At 39.8% G+C, this 19,481-nt stretch overlaps 1 protein-coding gene across 1 annotated transcript in view; it reads left to right on the top strand.

Moving 5' to 3' along the window:
* hhip (hedgehog interacting protein) overlaps window positions 1-19,481 on the top strand; it is a 45,870-nt gene that overhangs the window by 9,543 nt on the left and 16,846 nt on the right. The window contains exons 3-9 of the mRNA XM_084715147.1: window positions 2,206-2,359; window positions 3,930-4,131; window positions 12,990-13,141; window positions 15,091-15,264; window positions 15,390-15,533; window positions 16,483-16,601; window positions 17,865-17,988. Of these exons, the coding sequence (XP_084571273.1) occupies window positions 2,206-2,359; window positions 3,930-4,131; window positions 12,990-13,141; window positions 15,091-15,264; window positions 15,390-15,533; window positions 16,483-16,601; window positions 17,865-17,988 (1,069 nt within the window). The remainder of the gene's footprint in view (window positions 1-2,205; window positions 2,360-3,929; window positions 4,132-12,989; window positions 13,142-15,090; window positions 15,265-15,389; window positions 15,534-16,482; window positions 16,602-17,864; window positions 17,989-19,481) is intronic.

The raw sequence follows: 19,481 nt of genomic DNA, 5'->3' as shown, positions 1-19,481 counted from the left end.
GGAGAATGATCCAGAAGATCCAGATCCAAAACAACTAGAATGAGGCGCTGACAGTCAGGAGAGACACATAGTTCCCACTTCAATAATTTCAGTATTATCGTCCTTTACAGCACACACAGCTGAGAATCATCAGCTTATCAGTGGAAATGAACACCATGCTTGTGTATAATTTGACCAAGAGCTGATAAAGGTGATAAAAAGAGAAAAGCAGATGACCAAGAACAGAGCCCTGAGGGCACTCCATGTTTCACATCAGAAAACTAAGATATAGTTTTTCTATAGGGAACACATTGTGTTCTTTCAGATATATAATATTTTTTTAAAGGCCTGAGACACCAAATTGAATTCCCAGTTGGGTTAGGAGTATACAGTGACCTATGATGTGAAAAGCTGGACTGAGATGTAGTAATAAAAGCACCGAGGTGGAAATTGAAATTGTACTAATTTAAAGATAATTCATCACTTTAATAAGTGCAGTTTCATTGGAATGACAGGCCCTGAAAGCAGATAAAAAATCTTTAAAAAGATATGTGGGCTGAAAGTTTCTGAGACACAACTCACATGTCTTTGTTTGTTTGACAAATAAAGCAAAAAATATCTCTCTACCTGAAACATTTTTGTTTATTCATAATTACATGGAATATTTAACAGGTTGATTATTTAATTTCAGATGCTGTGCCCACATGTGGCTCTTAAATGCAAAACAGTCGCACCTGTTTAAAGAAAAGAACAAGTGTTCAGGTCATTAAAGAAGATTTCAGGATCCACAAGAACTGCAGGAATAATAAAAACAATCTTTAATTAATTGAATGAACACAGTTTTGCACTGAGCTTTTGGTTAAAGTAAGGGCTGTTACATTTGGTACCCCTCAACTTTTGTGTATAGGGAGAATTACATTTATTTTCTTTGCCATTTGAAATGTTCTGAGGTTATTATATGATGATGAATTTTGACATAATCAGTTTTGACTTCTTCAGTGTGTCTATTTTGTTTTTGTTGATGGTTTGATTGGGTTTGGATCAAGGTGTGAGTAGAGCCTCTAGACCAGCTGGATGAAGCAAATATGACTTTACTCCTTGAATGGTCAAGAATTTATGATTTTGTGATACTGAGTCCAAATAATCCAAATGAAATGAAACTGGCTGACAATGAGTTTTTATATGTTGTTAGATGTTATCCATAGATCTGATGCTTATTGCAGAGCATAGAAGAAATGCTCTGTAGTTGTTTTGTCCTGTTTCCTCATAATGTAAATTTAACCCCAAAAAGTTCACAGCCAGGGAAACACTGGTTGCAGTATAAACTGAAACTCTTGACCAGAGTTTGAATTGGTTATGTAGTTTAATGCTTCTAGTAATCATAGAAGAATCCTCTTGCCTAAGAATCATGTTGAAACTGCCTGTTGAGCCTAAATTCTGGGTTGAAGGTATGTGTTGCTTATTCCTAGATAACACATCTTTCTCAAGAACACAACTTTGGGATATCCCTAAGCAACAAGACACAAAGCCAATCCCCAAATGACCCAGGGGCCAGCTGATAGAAGATATTTGAGAAAAAAATGTAGAGAAAATGACTGCCCTGATTACACGTGATCTTTCGCTGGGTGTATTTCAAATTCTTTATTATCATTGAATACTGTGTTGCTTAACAGATTTATAAAAAAGAATGTTTTTCATAGAATCCATCAGGACTAGTCAAGTGCAAAAACATAATTTAGAAATGAAAATAATGACAGTGTAAACTTAAAGAGAGAATCCAGCCTTTTGCTCTGTGGAGGAGGCATAGTCCACTGTAGAGCTCTGTCTAATCTGTGATACATTTGGTTTGGCCCAGTTTCTCTTCACTTGTTCATTTCAGCCCAGTCTAGCCAGGATTTGGTTTGGCTCATCAAGCATAACTCCAACCCTCCCCAACACACAAGCACATCATATCCTTTCTCTCTTCCTCTGTTTCACTGTTACTCTTTTGTCCTGTGTTGCACGTACTCATGCATGTACACAAATACAGCGCAGCCACACACACACTGCAGACACGTGCACACACAGATTGTACGTCCCATGGAAACAATGTTAGAGAATATTCTTTAGAATATTTTCTTGTTTTAGCCTTCTCCATGAGCCTAATGGATGGAGTCATTTAACCATGCACTATCTACAGTAAGTGTATGATCCTCTGTCTATGTCTGTATCTGCTGTGTTTGCTAGAACTGTTCCAAGCCGATGTGGATGAGTTCTGCCAATACTATGGGAGGAGAGATGGAGGTCTGTGCTTCCCAGATTTTCAACGAAAGCAACCACAAGGCCAGGATTCCAACTACTTGGGAGACGAGAAACTAGAAGATATCAGGTTTGATAGCAGGTTTGTAGCCTGACATTTACCATGTTTTTCATCCATTTGAAAATTGAGTTACATTATGGAAGATGTACATAGTATAATTTTGACTGAGCTTTGGCTTGTTCTTTATGCGTTTCAGCCAAGTGAACTGTTCTTTTCGGGCTTCATTAGTACTTACGAGTTCAGAGTCATGACATTCAGCTGTGATCTTTATGTCTGTATAGAAACAGGCATAGCCTGAGTCACATGTTCTGGGTTCACTGGTCCATTTTGACATGGTCCATACTCTCAGACAGAAATGCTATGCCATCTCTCCTCTAATCCTAAAGTTTGTCCAGACTGCATTTGCTCAGCTTTGCTCACATAATGAAAATGCTTATCCTGCGTCATTCTGGTTGCCTCCCTCACTGCAAAGGTCTGTACATCAGAGGGCTTTGCCCTTTTGTCCATGGGGGGATGCCTTTCATCTCTGTTTTCCCCGAGGCAAGAAGGCCAAGCAGCATGTGCACCTGAATAACAGCAACCAACATTCAGTCAAATAACTTAGAAAAGTTAGAGTTGGGGGCTCATTTGTCGCTTTTGTCTGCCCATTATTCTCTGAGAGGTATCAGGACAGTGAGCAGGACTCTCTCAAGTTAGAGGCTGGAAGAACTTGCCAAAATTAAATCAGAGTTCTTTGGTGTTCCTTATGACTCTGTTTTGGGAAGTTAAGGTGCAGAACCCATGTGCTTGTGTGCCTTGTGCTATGCATGAATGTGCACTTTTGGGTATTTTCGTGGCTTATTGCACACAGCTTTCCCTGGGATCACAGAGAAATCAGGGTAGTACAAGAGGCAATCCATCATTATACAGTACTGATGTGTATTCTACTTGATTGTGGGCTGGTATCAGTTGTGGTTAGTCACATCAGCTTATTTTATCCCCTGCAAAATCCCTGTCTCTACAGTTTGGTCAGGTACCTCCAAGGTGAAAGGATGGTTGTGAAGGTTAGTTTGTCAGTTGTTTGTATAAGTTGTATCTAGAGAGAGGATTGTTGGGGACAGATGGTTGTCAGAGAGTTCAGTGATTTAGAAAGAAGAAGGATGTTTTAGTTTAGTATTAGTAGCATAGTATGCATGATTAGTTTGCAACTGTCTGATGCTTGTTGCACTAGACTTGTTCAAGAGAATCAGTGGAGCTGGGTTATGAAGTGAATCTTTGTTAGTAAGATTAAAGACTTCAGATAGAAATTGCTGAGTACCTGCTGCCTTTAGATGGCTGTAGAGTGTTGTTGCACTTAAGAAAGACCAGTGGGAATCAGACATGATGATAAACTTGATTTTTGCTGTGCAAGTATCTCCTTGTTAAGAATGCATAATATAAGCAAAATAAGCAAGCAAGCATGCATAAAATCTACAGAATCCTCCACCAAATCATTGTTAATGTCGTAAAAGTAATTTTATGTTAAACTGTTGTTATTTATTATTGCAGATTATTTTATGTGTGCTTTCAAATACTATTACTTCAAACTCTGGCATGCTTCCCTCTACCTCATAACTGGATTATTCACCACCACCACCGGCCTCTGACCTTTTGTATCTCCCTCGTTACCCAGGAAACACAAACACAACTGCTACTGTGCCCAGGAGGTGTTGAGTGGTCTGAGGCAGCCTGTGGCCGTTGTGCACTGTGGGGATGGATCCCAGCGGCTCTTTGTCCTGGAGAGGGAGGGGATTGTCAGGATACTGAACCATGACCTCGAGCTAATCAAGGAGCCCTTCCTGGACATCCACAAGCTGGTGCAGAGCGGCCTGAAGGTAGGAATGAGCCTGCCTTCATAGTGTTAACAGTGTTACAGGCATCACAGAGGTAATGTGGTTATATGTATGCAATTTGAGCACATATGTAACCAAGAAAGAGAGAAGGAAGGGTACTTGGCTGCTGGAGTATGAAATATTGTTTTCTACATTGCTAGAGTAGGGGAGTATCTGTAATTTGTTATAACACAACTGTTTGCACCTATGTAAACGTGTGAGGAATATCACAGCCCAGACAAATCTCTTGAAAGTGGTGCCTGCTCACTATTAGTATTTAATTATATAATTACACCAAACAAGCAGTCATTCATCAAATGTGATCATGGCTAATCATTATGCTATTATCTGCTAATTAACTGTACATACAGCACACATTGTGCTCACTGCTAATTTTCTGCTAATTCTCACAAGATGGGTTAATGGCTTTCTTAATTTCTCCCATATTGTTCCTATAAGGGTTCTAATATCCCACATGGTGACTTAGCCAAAACTTTACAGAGTGACTAACTCAACACCACACATGATGACTGGAATGACAGCTGAACAACTTCTTAAATTCTGACATAGTATGGATTTTATTCACTTCAACAGAGATTTTTGTCAGATGTCTGTTATATGTTTTTGCTTTCTCCTGCTGTCTTAGTGACAGTAATGAAGGTTTAGTGATATATATGTAGAGCGAAGAGCTGAAAAGACTGATACACAGGTTTGGGGTATCCCAATTTCAATATTAAATCAAAATTCAATCAATATTAGTTTTCAATTTCACTTATTGAAAACAGATGCGGTGTCTCATTTCTCCCAGTATTCTTTCTGTCTTTCCACCCCCGCCCCCTGCAGTGTCCTGTGCTTGACTGAAGGAAAAAATTTAATTTCAAAGAAGACACATCGTAACTTACCAACTGTTCACACTATCAAACTAGATACCATACAGAATCCTCTTCCTAAAGAAGAATCTGAAAATGTAAGTGACAGTTGTCAGGACATAAAACCAATGATCTGTTCATCTTTACAAATCAAGACTCTTTAGTCTAACAATGGCATCGCCATCAGCGCAAAAAATTGTTTAAATTGAAAAAAATGAATCAAATTGTGACCTTAATGTGTAAAGTCAAATCAGATCATGGGCATGGCGAATTGTGACACCTCAAAATTTTTTTCTATTATTTTATTTTCTAGTATTTTTGACAGGAATTAGCACCTATGTAGAATTTACCTAGTCTACTTGACCACCTACCGTCATGAAAGCCTGCCTGCCAGGAAGAGACATGATAGGATATTGGGGTGTCAAGGGCCAAGTAAACATCTGTTTTAGTTCTGTTTGGCTTCGTGCCCTGTCTGAGAAAAATAAACACAGACCAGGCAGTAAAAAAGAGATAAAAGTACACATGAATAACTTACGGCTGGGAAATGTATCAATATTAAGTATATACCATGATGAGGCTAGATATTCTCTCAGATTTTGGATATTGTTGTCGTGATATGGTACAAGTGTTGTCTTGTCTTTGCTTTGAGGGCTGCATTATAGTAAAGTGATGAAATTTTCTGAAATTACCAGACAGCAATATTGTTGCAATATTAAGGCATTTGGTCAAAAATACTGTGATATTTGATTTTGCCCATATTGTCCAGCCCTGTCTGTTGAGTTTAATCTACAGCAATGCATCATATTTTAAAAGATCACCACATTTGCACTGTTGCAAATGTTATTTTAGAAAAATGTGTATATTTAGATGTATATCATATATTGTGGCATAGCCTAAAAGTATTGAGATATTATTTATAAGCCATATTGCCTATCCCTATAATAAATCTTGTAAGCCTTTTTAAATATTATTACATCTGTTGTGTCACAGACGTGGGGTATTTTCATCCACTTCTGTGTTGTGGTGTTGTGCTAGTTCTAGAAGTAATTGACACTGGAAGTATTCCAAACCTAAACATCAGGTATACTGTAGCTCTGAGGATTCTCCATCGATATCTCAATTGCGAATTGCAAATCTTCAGATTAATGACTCTAATGTCTTGGTATTTATTTTTGTGCATAATCCTTTATGCATCTCAGATTTTGAATATGAGAATTGTTCATAAATAGTTTAGATTGCATGAGATGGGGAAGCTGGGATGTTTGTGAGGCACACTCCCAGACAGGAAGTTTATCTGTCACGCATGCCTCCTGCTCCTCCACTGACAAGACCCTTTGCTTATAAGGAGTCAAACAGAGCACAGCAATTGAATATGCAACTGCCCCCTACGGGATACTGTCACTGCTCTGCTGTGCTCCCTTATCATCATTCAATCCAAACTGGTTGTGGATAAAGTGATCATTATGACAATTAGACGTGGCTCGATCCCCCGCAGGCCCCAGGAGTCCTATTCTGTGATGCTGGCTGCCAGAACGGGCTCCCAGCCACACGGGGTGAACAGAACCAGGGGAGGGCTAAGGTGTTTACTGGCAGCATCAACAGGATGGAGGTGCCTTTATACAGAGAGAGGAACCCAGGCCCCCAGGAGACAGGGCAGATAACAGGTTTATCATCAGCTCCATGCGCATGCTTTGATTGTAATGTTCTGTGCTTCCTTCTGGTCTTCTATCCCCCTCTTTCCATGGATCCCCCCGGTGCCAATTAAGCTGAACTGCACAGAAACAATGCTGTGCTGTGGTGGTGTGGGCTCCTAGCTGCGCTGTGGGTGTTCTTCTCCTGAAATTCAATCTCTATACCCTAGTTCCCCCCCTCACCCACCACCTACCTACCACACACTACCCATGTCATCATCACAGTGGTCTCTCCACAATTGGCTCACATTCACACACCTCTAACATGATGGTGAACTGTGGACAAATGTCCTGATTGGACAGGGCCCTGCTACAGGATGTGGTTAGAAACTGGTGTATGTAGCTGATTTTGACCGTTCTGACTGATACTGGATTTTTGATTCCAATACCAATACAGTTATAAGGGCTGAACAAATAATCATAACTTTATTGAAATTACATTATGGACTTGAAGGATAAAAATACCATTCAGAAATAAGTATTATTGTGTAGCCAAGCCTACAAATTGTGTTCTGAGAACTTAGGAAAAAATCTTTGTATAGATCCTCACAAAAAATCATTTTGATACATTTTCCAATGAAAATGAAAATAATCTAAAATAGTCTAAAAATGATTTTGTGCTGATATTAGACAGAATGTTCCTAACAATGTTCAAAGCCAGAGAAATTGATAATTTTATTCAAGGTAAAAGTGCATTTCATTTGGTTGACTGTCAATAGCATAATATCCCCTTTACCCCCTCAAGTTGCTGTTATGTGCTACAAGAAGGGGGTAAAGAAGATACGAGAGTGAGGAATGAAGTTGGCGAATGTGACTGAATGTCACATAAATAATGACGAATGAATTGAATGAAGCACTCTGTTGGTCACTGTATCACTTTAAGCCTACTGGTATTGTAATTTTTTAAAATAATATCCTGATATACAATACATCACAATTATTTAAAAAGATTTTCAGAGAGGTTTGCAACAAAATTAGACTTTCTTGTCTGAGCTTGTGTAAACAGCCATTTAAGTTCATTTTAGTTACTCAAGTGTTTCACATATCATGAGTCTGAGGACACAGTAGCACCACATCCATTCTGTACAACAGTGGCACACAACAGGTGTGGCTAACCCCCATCTTTCTAGATGAACATGTTTTATTGGATAGCAGTGACTCAAGCAGAAAAGTTACATTAAGCTTTATAGAGAAGTAAATGACCATTTAATATAACATCAACTACAGTTAAGTACAATTTCAGTAGTTGAAAGTAGTATGTTGTAATAGTGACAGTAAGTTTTACAAATGAAGACATCTGTGAGCAGAAACTCGAAGCTTGACAGTCCACTGACATGTATTAGCCTGTGTAACAGGGGCGAGGGGGCCTGCAATAAAATATTTCACTGTTTAAACAAATAAGTCACAGCATGTTATTCTTTCTGTCCCCGCTCCGCTGACAGCTGCTGTGTATTCTCAGCAGCCATCAGAGGCTCAGCGCTGCTCTCATACAGACTAAAATAAGTGGCCTCATCTTCTCTTCACTTTTCGCTGACTAGAGGCAAAGGCAGGGTCAAACTCATACTGATCCCACAATTATCCTCAAACAGCGGGATGCCTTCCAGTGAAAGATGAATGTTAACAAGTAGGCAAAAATTGTCTATTCTAGGAACTTTATGGCTATATATCTTATTCTTGGTTGGTGGGAGGATTAATGTGTCATGGGATTGCTGTGTGCTTGTCGTAGGATTTATGTATCAACAGGTGGATGAATTGCAGTGCAGATTAGGTCCTCATTGTACAAGAGAAAAGCAGGGAATACTACACAGGAGGCGTGTGTGTTAGTCTGTGCGGGGGGTGTGAGTGTAGATGCATCAGGTAGACTCTGAGTGAAGGGCGTAGACATTGTTTTGCCCCAATCAACTCATGTGGAATGTCTTTTGGTGGAGGAATGCCCACGAGCCAGCGAGGAAGGATCAAAAGGTTTCAGGGTAACAATGCATGAGCCAACACGTGCGTCACCAGGACTCAAAGACAGCTGCCCCTGCAGAATTGGAAATCGTAGCGTTGTGTGTGTGTGTGTGTGTGTGTGTGTGTGTGTGTGTGTGTGTGTGTGTGTGTGTGTGTGTGTGTGTGTGTGTGTGTGTGTGTCGCTACCTCCGCCACTCAGACAGGACCAGCATTCCATGTAATGCACCGTGAGATGTGAGATAACAACCACTCCTCATCCCTGCACCTCACTTTCCCAGCTTTCTGTGGAATGACGCCAACACTTTGACAGTGCCAAAGCCGGAGCCCCAGAGAAGAGAATTGGAGGGAAAAGAGGAATGCAGAGGCAGGTGTTTGTGAAAAATGAAGAGATAATTCCTCATGAGAGATTCAATCAGAACCCCCTGCCTGGCTGTGGAAGAATGATGGTAGTCATAAAAAACACAAAGATGTTCAAGGGAAAAATGGAGAGAATGTGTTTCAAGTTGACACAGCAGAGTCATTTATGTAGTTTGACAGAGGTTTGGAGATGGCAGCCATTATAATCAGCAACATTAACATCTGTTGTTAGGAAATAGTACAGGTAAAATATTATTAATATGAAGATGAGAAGAAGTGCAATAAAATCTTGTAGCTTACTTCTAAATTGTCTCACATTCTCATTCTAATGTACTGTACATGAAAAAAAACAGAATTAAAGCTGGGGTAGGCAGTTTACTTTTAGCGCCATTGGGTAAAGTTTCGTAATAACCTTTAAGTATAATGTAATTTAAGTGGTTTGAGAGAAAACGAGACTTTCTACTCCTCCTCTTGGCTCTGTCTTCAGGCTTTAGGAAATCTAGCCCATGATGGAAGACTTTGGCCAATCACAAGTCAGCAAGATAGTTGATTGTCTCATTCCCAAAACATCAGTTTCACAACCTGGGAGTGAGATCCAGCTATAAACTATTTTTCTCCTGAATCAGTTACTTCACCTTTAAAGCCAAGATGAAATGAAAAATGCCTCTTTAACCTTTTTAGATTAAATCTCCAGCCATGTTTTGCACCAGTATAACGATATATGGCTTTTCTTGAAATGTATATTTTTGTTTAGATTCTTTTTATATCAGAATCATAGAATTTTCCTCCTGTAAAACAAAATATGAAGCATGCTAATGTAAATTGGAACAAACCAATTTCAACTAATAATATCATGACATCCACCTGTCAATCAACCATCAACTTTTTGTGGAGCAGAGCCGAAACAGATTCATTACTTAGTGTGCTAGCAACAGCATGGTTTGTCATGTGTGTCTTCCAAGATGTTCGCCAACACAAACCTTGGTCTACTTCACCAAAATATCGCTGCTATGGTCCAGCTGGCTAGAAATTTATTCACTTTGAGGAAAGTGGAATCTGTGACAACAGATTATATGCAAGACATGTTACAGTGTACTGTTTCAGCAGCTAACGTTAGCTACATGAAGCATACTAGGGGATGGAGGCTGAGCCTCACTGGTTTATGTACTGTACAAAAACAAGTGAATGATCCTGTTCACTGATTTGGATGCAACTGAATAATGTTTTACAAATGTTACCTCTGATGTTCTATGGCTGCTCAGTTTCAACTCTGGCTCAGATTTTTTACTATCTTAGCTGCTGTTAACAAGCTGTGGAATCAGGCTCAGCAGCCTCCTGAGGAACATGGCTGGACCAGGACCGAATGTGTCCTCCAAAACCAAGCACAAAGGTCATTTACCCAGTTTCCTGATAGCTTTACTTGGTGCTAAAGTAACTAACCTGCAACTTCTGTTTGCTTGGTTAGCCATGCAACTAAGTTAACATTAGCTTACTCAGCCATGGGGTGCTAGAAGCCAAACCCAGCAAACAAACCACTGCTGTACTGTATTCCCTGTTGTCAAACCTCAGTTGGTCTCTGAGGTGGTGTTTTGTTCCAGCCTCACCATTTTCATTTTGGTTAATGCACCACTGCACTGTAGCTGTATGGCTGTGGGGACATCGCATTAATGCTCACTGAGTTCTATAAGCTACTGCATCAAGTCCCTCCGTAATTGCCTGATTTTACATAATGCTGTATGCTGAACAAATAACACTCTGATTTCCATTTCATTTGGGTTAATTAAACAGATATGTACATAGTATAAGGTACACACATGGTATTGTAACAGATAAAGTGTAGTATGACACAAGGCAGAGCAAAACTCAAAAACTAAACCAAACCTGACTACAGCTTGTAAACCCAAAACTCTGAAAATATCAGTTTACAGCTGACAACATGTGAAAACCAGTTTGCACATTGTCTAAATTAGCTTGTCAGATCTACATACTGCAGCTCTGGCAGCAATGATCAATGTTCAAGAGCTACAGGTTGGCACTCTGTCTTATTTTAATCAAGGTGTCTCCTTGGATTGGCTCTGCAGTGAAAGGCTTTCTAATGCACTGTTTGTTTCTTATGGCTCTGGTGCCAGCACTGCTGTCTGCCTGCTGCTGAGGGAGCTAGTCATTAGCAAGGGAGCTAATATTTCGGCCCATTTAACCACTGTGTACCTTGGTGGTCCTGCTTTGGCTCCAGATCTAGGCCTCTTTGGAATTGCGGTTTTTGACCCACTCCCTATGGTGAGTTTATTTTCGGGATGTGGGTCACTGCATCCCCAAAATCCAGCATATGGATTCAGCATTTCAAGGTGAGGTCAAGAATTCCTTTTCTCAACATGCAACTTTTTTGACATTCTTTGGCAAAGTGCAGTCACCTCAGCTCTCCGACTTGCATCCAGCTGTACAGTGTGCTGCATCCACTCCCACATAACTCCTTTTTTATTTGACTTCAATGATCTGACATTTAGTAGTGCTCATAAATTTTTTGCGGAGGAACTCTGCCTTTTGGGGTGGAGATTTATTTGTCAACTTTCACAACATTTCACTTTATATTCAGATTGATTGAACCCCTGTGGCTTATCATGTGGGTCTCTGTTGTTGCTCAGTGGTACTTCAAGTACATTCCTTTGCATAGAGTCATCTATTCTGCATTCGCATGTGGCCTGTGTCACTGCTGTGTTTGACTGGGCTGAGTCTAATGCAGTCCAAACAGAACTACGGGATCTAGTACACCAATTTATGATGTGTGTTCCTTGGCCTGTGACATAGGCTACACCTATCCAGAGCCTACCACTTATGTCCAAACCAAGATATACTTTTCTTCTTTTACTGCTCTGAGTGGCAATACCACTCAGAACGAGATAGCTGTGTTAATTGCAGTCGCAATACTTGTTTGTTTGCCATGAGTAAGATCATTTCTCTGCATGATGCTCACTTTCACTTTCAAAAGAAAAAAGAGTCAAGCTGTTTTAGAGGGATACAATCACACAGGGACCACTTTATAAACATTCTTCACACCTAAGCCTAGCATTCTGTTCATTCTTTTGTCAAGAAGAAATAGTGAGAGCTAGTACAACATAAAAAAAAGGAACCGACCTGGCTTTCCTTGCCTGGGGAACAAAAATGCTGTAGCTGATTATTACAGCTAACTATGATGGGAGGACCACCAGGGTAGTGACAACTGATGTAGCTGCCTCCGGGGTGAGACAAAGGTTTACATATTACACAAGCAATTTGGATGTTTTCTAAACATGTTGCCAAGACAGTGGGAGTTGGCAGCTCTCGTCCCCTCCACCCCCCTTTTCTCCAAGCCTTGAATTTTGTATGGATTTTGTGTAAACCGGGAAAGAGCGAGGGGGACGGGGAGCAAAAAGCACGGACTGAAGCACTCTGCACTTTTGTGCTCTCTATGAACTGTGAGTGAGCTAATAAATTCTTTCAGCCACTCAGCGTAGCATTCACGGATATCCCCCAAAGATTACACACACAAATCACTGCACAATGGAGGCCACCGGGAGGGCCTGGGCGTCACAGGGGCCCCCCGACCCTGTGGACAAGCGCACATAACCAGGCTGCAGAGGAGACGGGGCAAAGGCGGGGGGTTGTAGAGGAGGTGCAGCTCTACCCAGAGTCAAATGCTTTATAATGGTTGGTAATGGTATATTCAAGGAGGTTGGTGAAGGTGTGAAGAGAAACAGACGAGGGAAGAAAAAGAGAGAATGGGAGAATAGCAGGGGTGTGAAAGGGAATGTGATGGATAAATAAAAAAGGGGATTAGAGAGGTTGAAGAATTAAAAGGAGGTGGGGGGGTGATGGGTGTGCAGGGGTTGCATGTAGTGGCCGTGGTGATGATGAAGATGGCTGAGGGGGGTGATTCCAACCCCACACAGCCGAGCAGAAGCCAAGGAGAGGGACATAATTAACTCCTGGATCTTTTGTGTTTCTCATCTGACTGCAGGGTGGAGATGAAAGGGGCCTGCTAAGCCTGGCATTCCACCCCAATTACAAGAAGAATGGCAAGCTCTACGTCTCCTACACCACCAACCAAGAGCGCTGGGCCATCGGACCACACGACCACATTCTCCGTGTGGTTGAATACACCGTTTCGAGGTAATAGGAAAAGTGTGTGCCAAATCTGCCTTAAAGATGGGTCGTTCACTGCCTGAAAGCCTCACAGTCTGCACAACATTAAACTGACTAATCTATTAACTATTGAGGATTAATATAGCCTAGACATGCATTACTTCATGCAAAGCCCACTTATTTAACTATAAAGATTTTAAGGAATTCATATTGACTAAAACAACACATTTCACAACGTCATCAGTGAAATTACATTTGCTGAAAATCCGCTTTTCAAAGTATGATCTCAAAAAATGTGAGCTTTTAAAATGGAATAAGAGAAATAAGAAAAGGATGAAATTGAAACCTGTTACATGTTGTGAAAAAGTCTTGTCCAAAGAAATTGCTAACTGCTTGTTTCACCCAACCTAAGTTTCAAGGATCCTATCTTCACATTAGTGACAAACATTTCCTAAACTCATTGCTGTACCCTGTCCTATTCCAGACTTCAAATCTTATCTTAAGTTAAGAGAGTCGTGTCAGTGAAGAACAGGAAGTCTTTTTCCCAATTACTGACCCACAATAAAGATTCCAATGGACGTAGCATATTGATCAAATTCAAAATTTATTGTCCGAGCAGTCAATACAGGATATCCCAGGTTAATAAATGGTCCACTAAATTTAAAGCATCTTCATATGGTTTGATTAGCCTTTCAGTCATAATATTTGAGTCTTCATGTTGTTCTCTGTTTTCATTGTCACTCTCATACAAACCAAACAACATTGGTGCCACAAGTTTTTGCAGGTATTTTGAACTTTGGACAGGGTCTGGCCCATCCTAACTTAGGAAATTCCTCATTCTTAATGGCTCTGTAACAGCTGAATTCCTGTCTCAAGATTGGATGATTTTTCCTAAATGCAGTTAGGAAACATGTTTCTGTAATACCAACAATCCTTAATGTCATCTTAACCTGAGATGACATAGAACTTCAGACTTACAAAGTTTATAAAGAGGAATTGATTTAATATTGGCTATTCCAATCCAACAACACTGACTTGACAAATCTTTGCCAGTGACAATGGTAACCAAAGTAAATACGAAAGCTTCAAGGGCACACAGCATACTTATTCTAAAGATGCAGTGTAGAATAATGAAGGATTTTTGTCTCACGGGGATTTAGAATGTAGGTCAGACGTCCCACCTAAATAACTTTGAGTGTGCACTGTTTTGCTGAATGTGTTGATTTGCAACACTCTTAATGACACACCTGTGATTAAGGAAACAATCTTCTCTCACGAACGTGTTTAAGTGTTACATTTTAATTTGCATAATCACAGTTGTATGTTTGACTTAATGATCTAATCTTAATTATAGTCTTGGCATGCAGTCTTGGTGACTGCAGTGTATAGTCCTTAATTTGAGGGTCCAATAGAGAAATGACAGTTAAAGCATTTGACGGTTGTGTAAGAGAGTAATTCTTTCTTTCTTTGGCAAGCTGCTGTTTAAAAATTGCAGGACTACCCAAAATAACACATCATGAAATATTTGTTGCTGATACTGTGAAGCCAAATCCTCACTTTGCACTAGAAATTGTGCAACATTTTGAAGCCTGTTACATCTCCACCCACTGTCTTTGCCTTAATGAGACAATGCATTAGATTTAGACTAAATGTCTCCAGACAACAATTTATTTAAACTCATTTAATGTTGGATATGTCCATGTCAGCATTTCTTATCCATGCTTTAGTATCATTTTACCCACTAACACAATTATTCTCTAAAGTAGGCTAATTCTGAGACTATCAGAGTATGTGCTCATTTATAAAATCATGTGTTACGCAGCATATTTTAAAACATTACTACCACTTACCAAGACCATAATACAGTGTATGCTTTTGAATATGTGTGTGAGACTCTATTGAACATGTAGGCAAAGAAATGTTGTAAATATTAGTGACTTTGCAGTGTAGCAACCATCATTTATGTTTGTCCTTAGGAAAAATCCAAACCAGGTGGACACCCGGACTGTTCGGGTGCTGATGGAAGTTGCAGAGCTGCACAGGAAGCACCTCGGTGGTCAGCTCCTCTTCAGCCCTGATGGTCTGTTGTACATCATCCTGGGAGATGGCATGATCACCCTGGATGATATGGAGGAGATGGATGGACTCAGGTGAGATCAGAGATCTGAGAATTATAGTGTGAATGATCAAGTGCCGCTGCGTATGTCCTAAGATTGATCCGTTTCCTAGCTCCTGCCATCGTGAAGGTGTATTTTGTTTGTGTGTTTGAATGCAGTGATTTCACAGGGTCTGTCCTGAGGGTAGATGTGGACACAGACTGCTGCACGTCACCTTATTCCATACCGCGGAACAACCCTTACTTCAACAGCACCAACCAGCCACCTGAAATCTTTGCCCATGGATTACATGACCCAGGCAGGTGAGTGAAACATTTTTATGAGAAACCTCCATAATGTCACACTGTAGAACTTAAAGAGATCATTTGGATTATTTAATGTGGGGTTGTATGAGGTACATATTCACAGTCAGTGTGCTAGCTAGAGTAGATTGTCCTCTGCATACCCCCAGTTTGGAGAAGCGGAGCACCAATACAGAGGCTAAGCAATATACTGCTGTGGACAGGATCAGTGGCAAAAAGTCAAAAGCTCAACCTAAAAAAAAAAATCAGTTTCTGTGTGTGCTATAGTAAGAATATTTTCACCACTTTACTTTGCCGTCAGTCAGTCTTTTTGGATCGGAATTCAGATGTTGTATGAGCCAAATATTGCTCTCCAGACCAACCAAACTTCATGGGTGAAATCAGCAATTTTACATTGCAGAACACAAGACTTGCTGGTCTACGGCTGCCTTGATTGGTTAGTTTGATTGTGTTATTGTGTGATCTTGGTGGATCAAACTATCCTTTTAAAAGACTGAAGTCACACAATAACAAACAAACTAATTCATCAAGGCATTGGTAGACGATATTTGATTGCTATAACAGCGGTTTCTTATCAGAAAAGGCTGTCTGACAACAGAGTAAATCAGTAAGTCAGTGTACACGTAAAGTGATAATGATTTTTCTAGGTTGGCCTTTTTTGTCCTGGGGGCGTGCTGACTGCCATCTACTGTAGGCAACATGCCAACTGTAGATAGTATTTCATACAAACCCACATTAAATAAACCAAACTTTCCCTTTAACAGCTATTCCTGGCAAGAGAGATCCACTATTCAAAACTATGGCTGATAGAAATTATCTTAATATGCTGTTTTGTTATTGCTGTTTTTAGGAAAGACTGACTGTTGCCAAGGCACTGCCTTGTATTTGGTTGAGATCAAGACATTACTTCTGTTTCTCCTGTTCTAATGCCTTTTATTCTGTACTGTAGGTGTGCAGTGGATCGGCTTCAGATGGACAATGGGAGTTTCCTGATCCTCTGTACAGATGCCAGTGGCAAAAACGCATCAGCAGGAAGAATACTGGAGATTACGAAGGGGAAAGATTATGGTGAGTTACAATTTCCATGAGATTTTTCTAAACATGTTCAAAATGTTTACCATTTTTTAAGCTTGGAGGGAGTTCATTATTTTGCAATGTTAATACAGCTCATGATAAAAATAAATGAGTGCAACCTTTGCCTGAGTCTTGTTTGATGGCATTACGTCTGGAGAAAGAAATGAAAATACCTTAACCTCTTGGATAACCTTCCATATTTATTCCGTTGAAAATTACATCTGTTTTTATGAATGTCTTTCATTTTGTAAGAACATGGTGTTTTGGCAACAGGTTCTGAAAACACACCAGGTTGAGTTCAGAGACACTGAAGGTTAAATGTAAAAATGATGCGATCTAGAAAGATTCCTCCCTTGTGGAGTGTATATTTGCCAGGAGAATGTGAGATTGTGTCCATGAGTAAGATTTAAAGCTGTCAACAACAATAACTGTCTAGATGATGGCTTAGCATTGTTGAAAACACAGCTGAGAGGAGCCTAGTACTTCTCACATTGAGAAAATAATCAATAACAGCAGCACACTGACAATGCTTAGCCTTCTTATCTTCACAAAAAAAAACAATATGCCACAATAAGTGATGCTTTGGCAACCCAAATTAATCCTTCAACCTTTTATCTCTCGCTCCACTTCACTCCAGTGTACCCGTTCACACTCACTTCTCACCACTCACCTGGCCAGATGCCTGATTTAGCCAGTACACCCAAACTCTAAAGTGATTGCAGTTGGGAAATGTGCACACCCAGTCTTGGATCATAAATTTTTAAAGGCAGCAAACCTCCATTCATATTTCTCTTTGCCAAGACAACTGTAATCCAGAAAACATGCCATGCTGCCTCAACATCACACTTATGAATAAAAGATGAAAACATTCTCTTCAAGTTTGGATAAAGACGTGTTAGTGTCTAAGTTTGCTGCCGAGGAAGAAGTTACATATATTGCTGTTCAATTTAAATCAAAATTCACTCTTTGCTCTATTTTCTTATTGAAGTGAGTTTCCCTAACAAACTACAGCAAACATGGTTGATCTTTTTTGATTCCAACACAAACAAAACAGCTGTTTTCATGATAGTAATTATAATAATTCCTTAAGTAAATAAGTATTATAACAACTGAGTAATGCAGATTGATGAATTTCGTGGTATAATACATCTCTAAATCTCGGCCAGATGGAATTAATTGCCACTATGATTTCTCTTCAGGTGATGCATCCAGGCAGCAGTGCCTAAAACAGACCTTTGTCTCTTATTGCCTCCTTAGAAAATGAGCCTTCTGTCTATGACCTGCAGTCAAGTGGAGGAGCACCACCTGTGGGGGGCTTCATCTACAGGGGCTGCCAGTCAAGAAGACTTTATGGCAGTTATGTGTTCGGAGATAAAAATGGGTAAGTATGAAAAGGGCTGAATGTTGAAACAGTACTGAAAAAATAAGTGCTACATGGTGTGAAATCTCGATCAGCTCTTTGTGTTCTTGATGACAGATAGCTTTATTTTGAAGACACTTCAGTAGTTTTATTTTAAAGATGTTATAGTGGCTTTATCGCTGTTTTTCCCAAAGTTAAGGTCATGGTCCAAAATGGGTCACAAGTTGGTAGATACCATATTTCCTCAAAAAGTGATTTTTGGGGCCTTTATTTACATCAACTGCAGGAGTTAACTTAACTTGGTAGACTTGTATTAGTGGTAGGCATTGATTTCTCATTCCCACTGTTAGATAAACGTAATAGGTCATATTGTGGCAGACAGTATGGAATGAGACATAGATCGTAGCTTTCAGCGATGCCAGCCCTTTAATGACATTCAACACAGGGGACAGAAACTTACAGAAAGTACTAAACACAGTTGGCATCAAGAAATCCAACAGCCACCACACTAATGGTTAAAACTATAAACCAGCACAAAATGATAATTAGGCTAGAACTCAACAATCTGCTTAGTCCACCACTTGGCATGCTGGGAAATGTGTGGCATCACTAGAGTATTTTAATACAAAGTCTCCTTTTGATTGACTCCCATTTGCCTGTTAAAGTTACTATATTACGCTCTTGATACAACTCATCACTTCCTGTATGCATCTCAAATTAAAAGTCTACTGGTGTTTCATTGGACAGTGCAAGATTTTCATGAGATGATGAGAAACTTCACATTACACTCAGCAAATTTGATCACTGCTGTGATCTAATTTATAGTGAAATAAATACATTTCATATACATTTTAAATTAATCATTTGTTGAGTTCTTTATCAGGATTTTATAAATGTAGACATTATGGAAATTAATAATGTATTTTGGTTCTCAAGGAAATGCTGAATTTCCCTTCTGGGTTGCAAGCTGAAAAATTTTGGGAACCCTTGCTTAATCCTATTGGTGTTCAAATAAACTTGAAGTATGGGTTATCAAAAACATCTTCAGTCTTATATAGATCGACATATCTATGTCCTCTCCTCTCACACTGAAAATCTGTCCCTAGCATGTGCCAAAGTAAACACAAAGTTCCATCCACGTAGGGGAAAACAAGTTTTATGTTACTGTCACCACTACGGCATGACCCATTCAGTGTAAATGGAGAATAGACATCCTGTCCTGTGCTGTTCACACTTTTCTTTGGTTTGTAATTTATCCTACTTTGCTGATGTCAAACATTGACGCTTGAGTAAACAAAGGAAGTAAATAGTGAGGGGAAGTACACTATCAGGAGTTGGCACTGTGTTTAAAACAATGTGTGGTCGGTTAATTCTGTGCCTCATTACAATTTGAGGGCACACTGTTGTGGCTCCGACATGAAAAGTGAAGGCTCCGGCATGATGTTTGTTTTGAAACTAAAAGCCAAGGTCTTAAATGACACCATGTGAGACATGGGGTGGAAAGGGAAGATAGG

This window comes from Lutjanus erythropterus, chromosome 3 (assembly GCF_056507025.1).
Source record: "Lutjanus erythropterus isolate fLutEry1 chromosome 3, fLutEry1.hap2, whole genome shotgun sequence".
Taxonomy (NCBI): Eukaryota; Metazoa; Chordata; class Actinopteri; order Lutjaniformes; family Lutjanidae; genus Lutjanus; species Lutjanus erythropterus.
The sequence above is the reverse complement of the archived record's forward strand: the minus strand, read 5'-3'. Positions and strand labels throughout refer to the sequence as shown.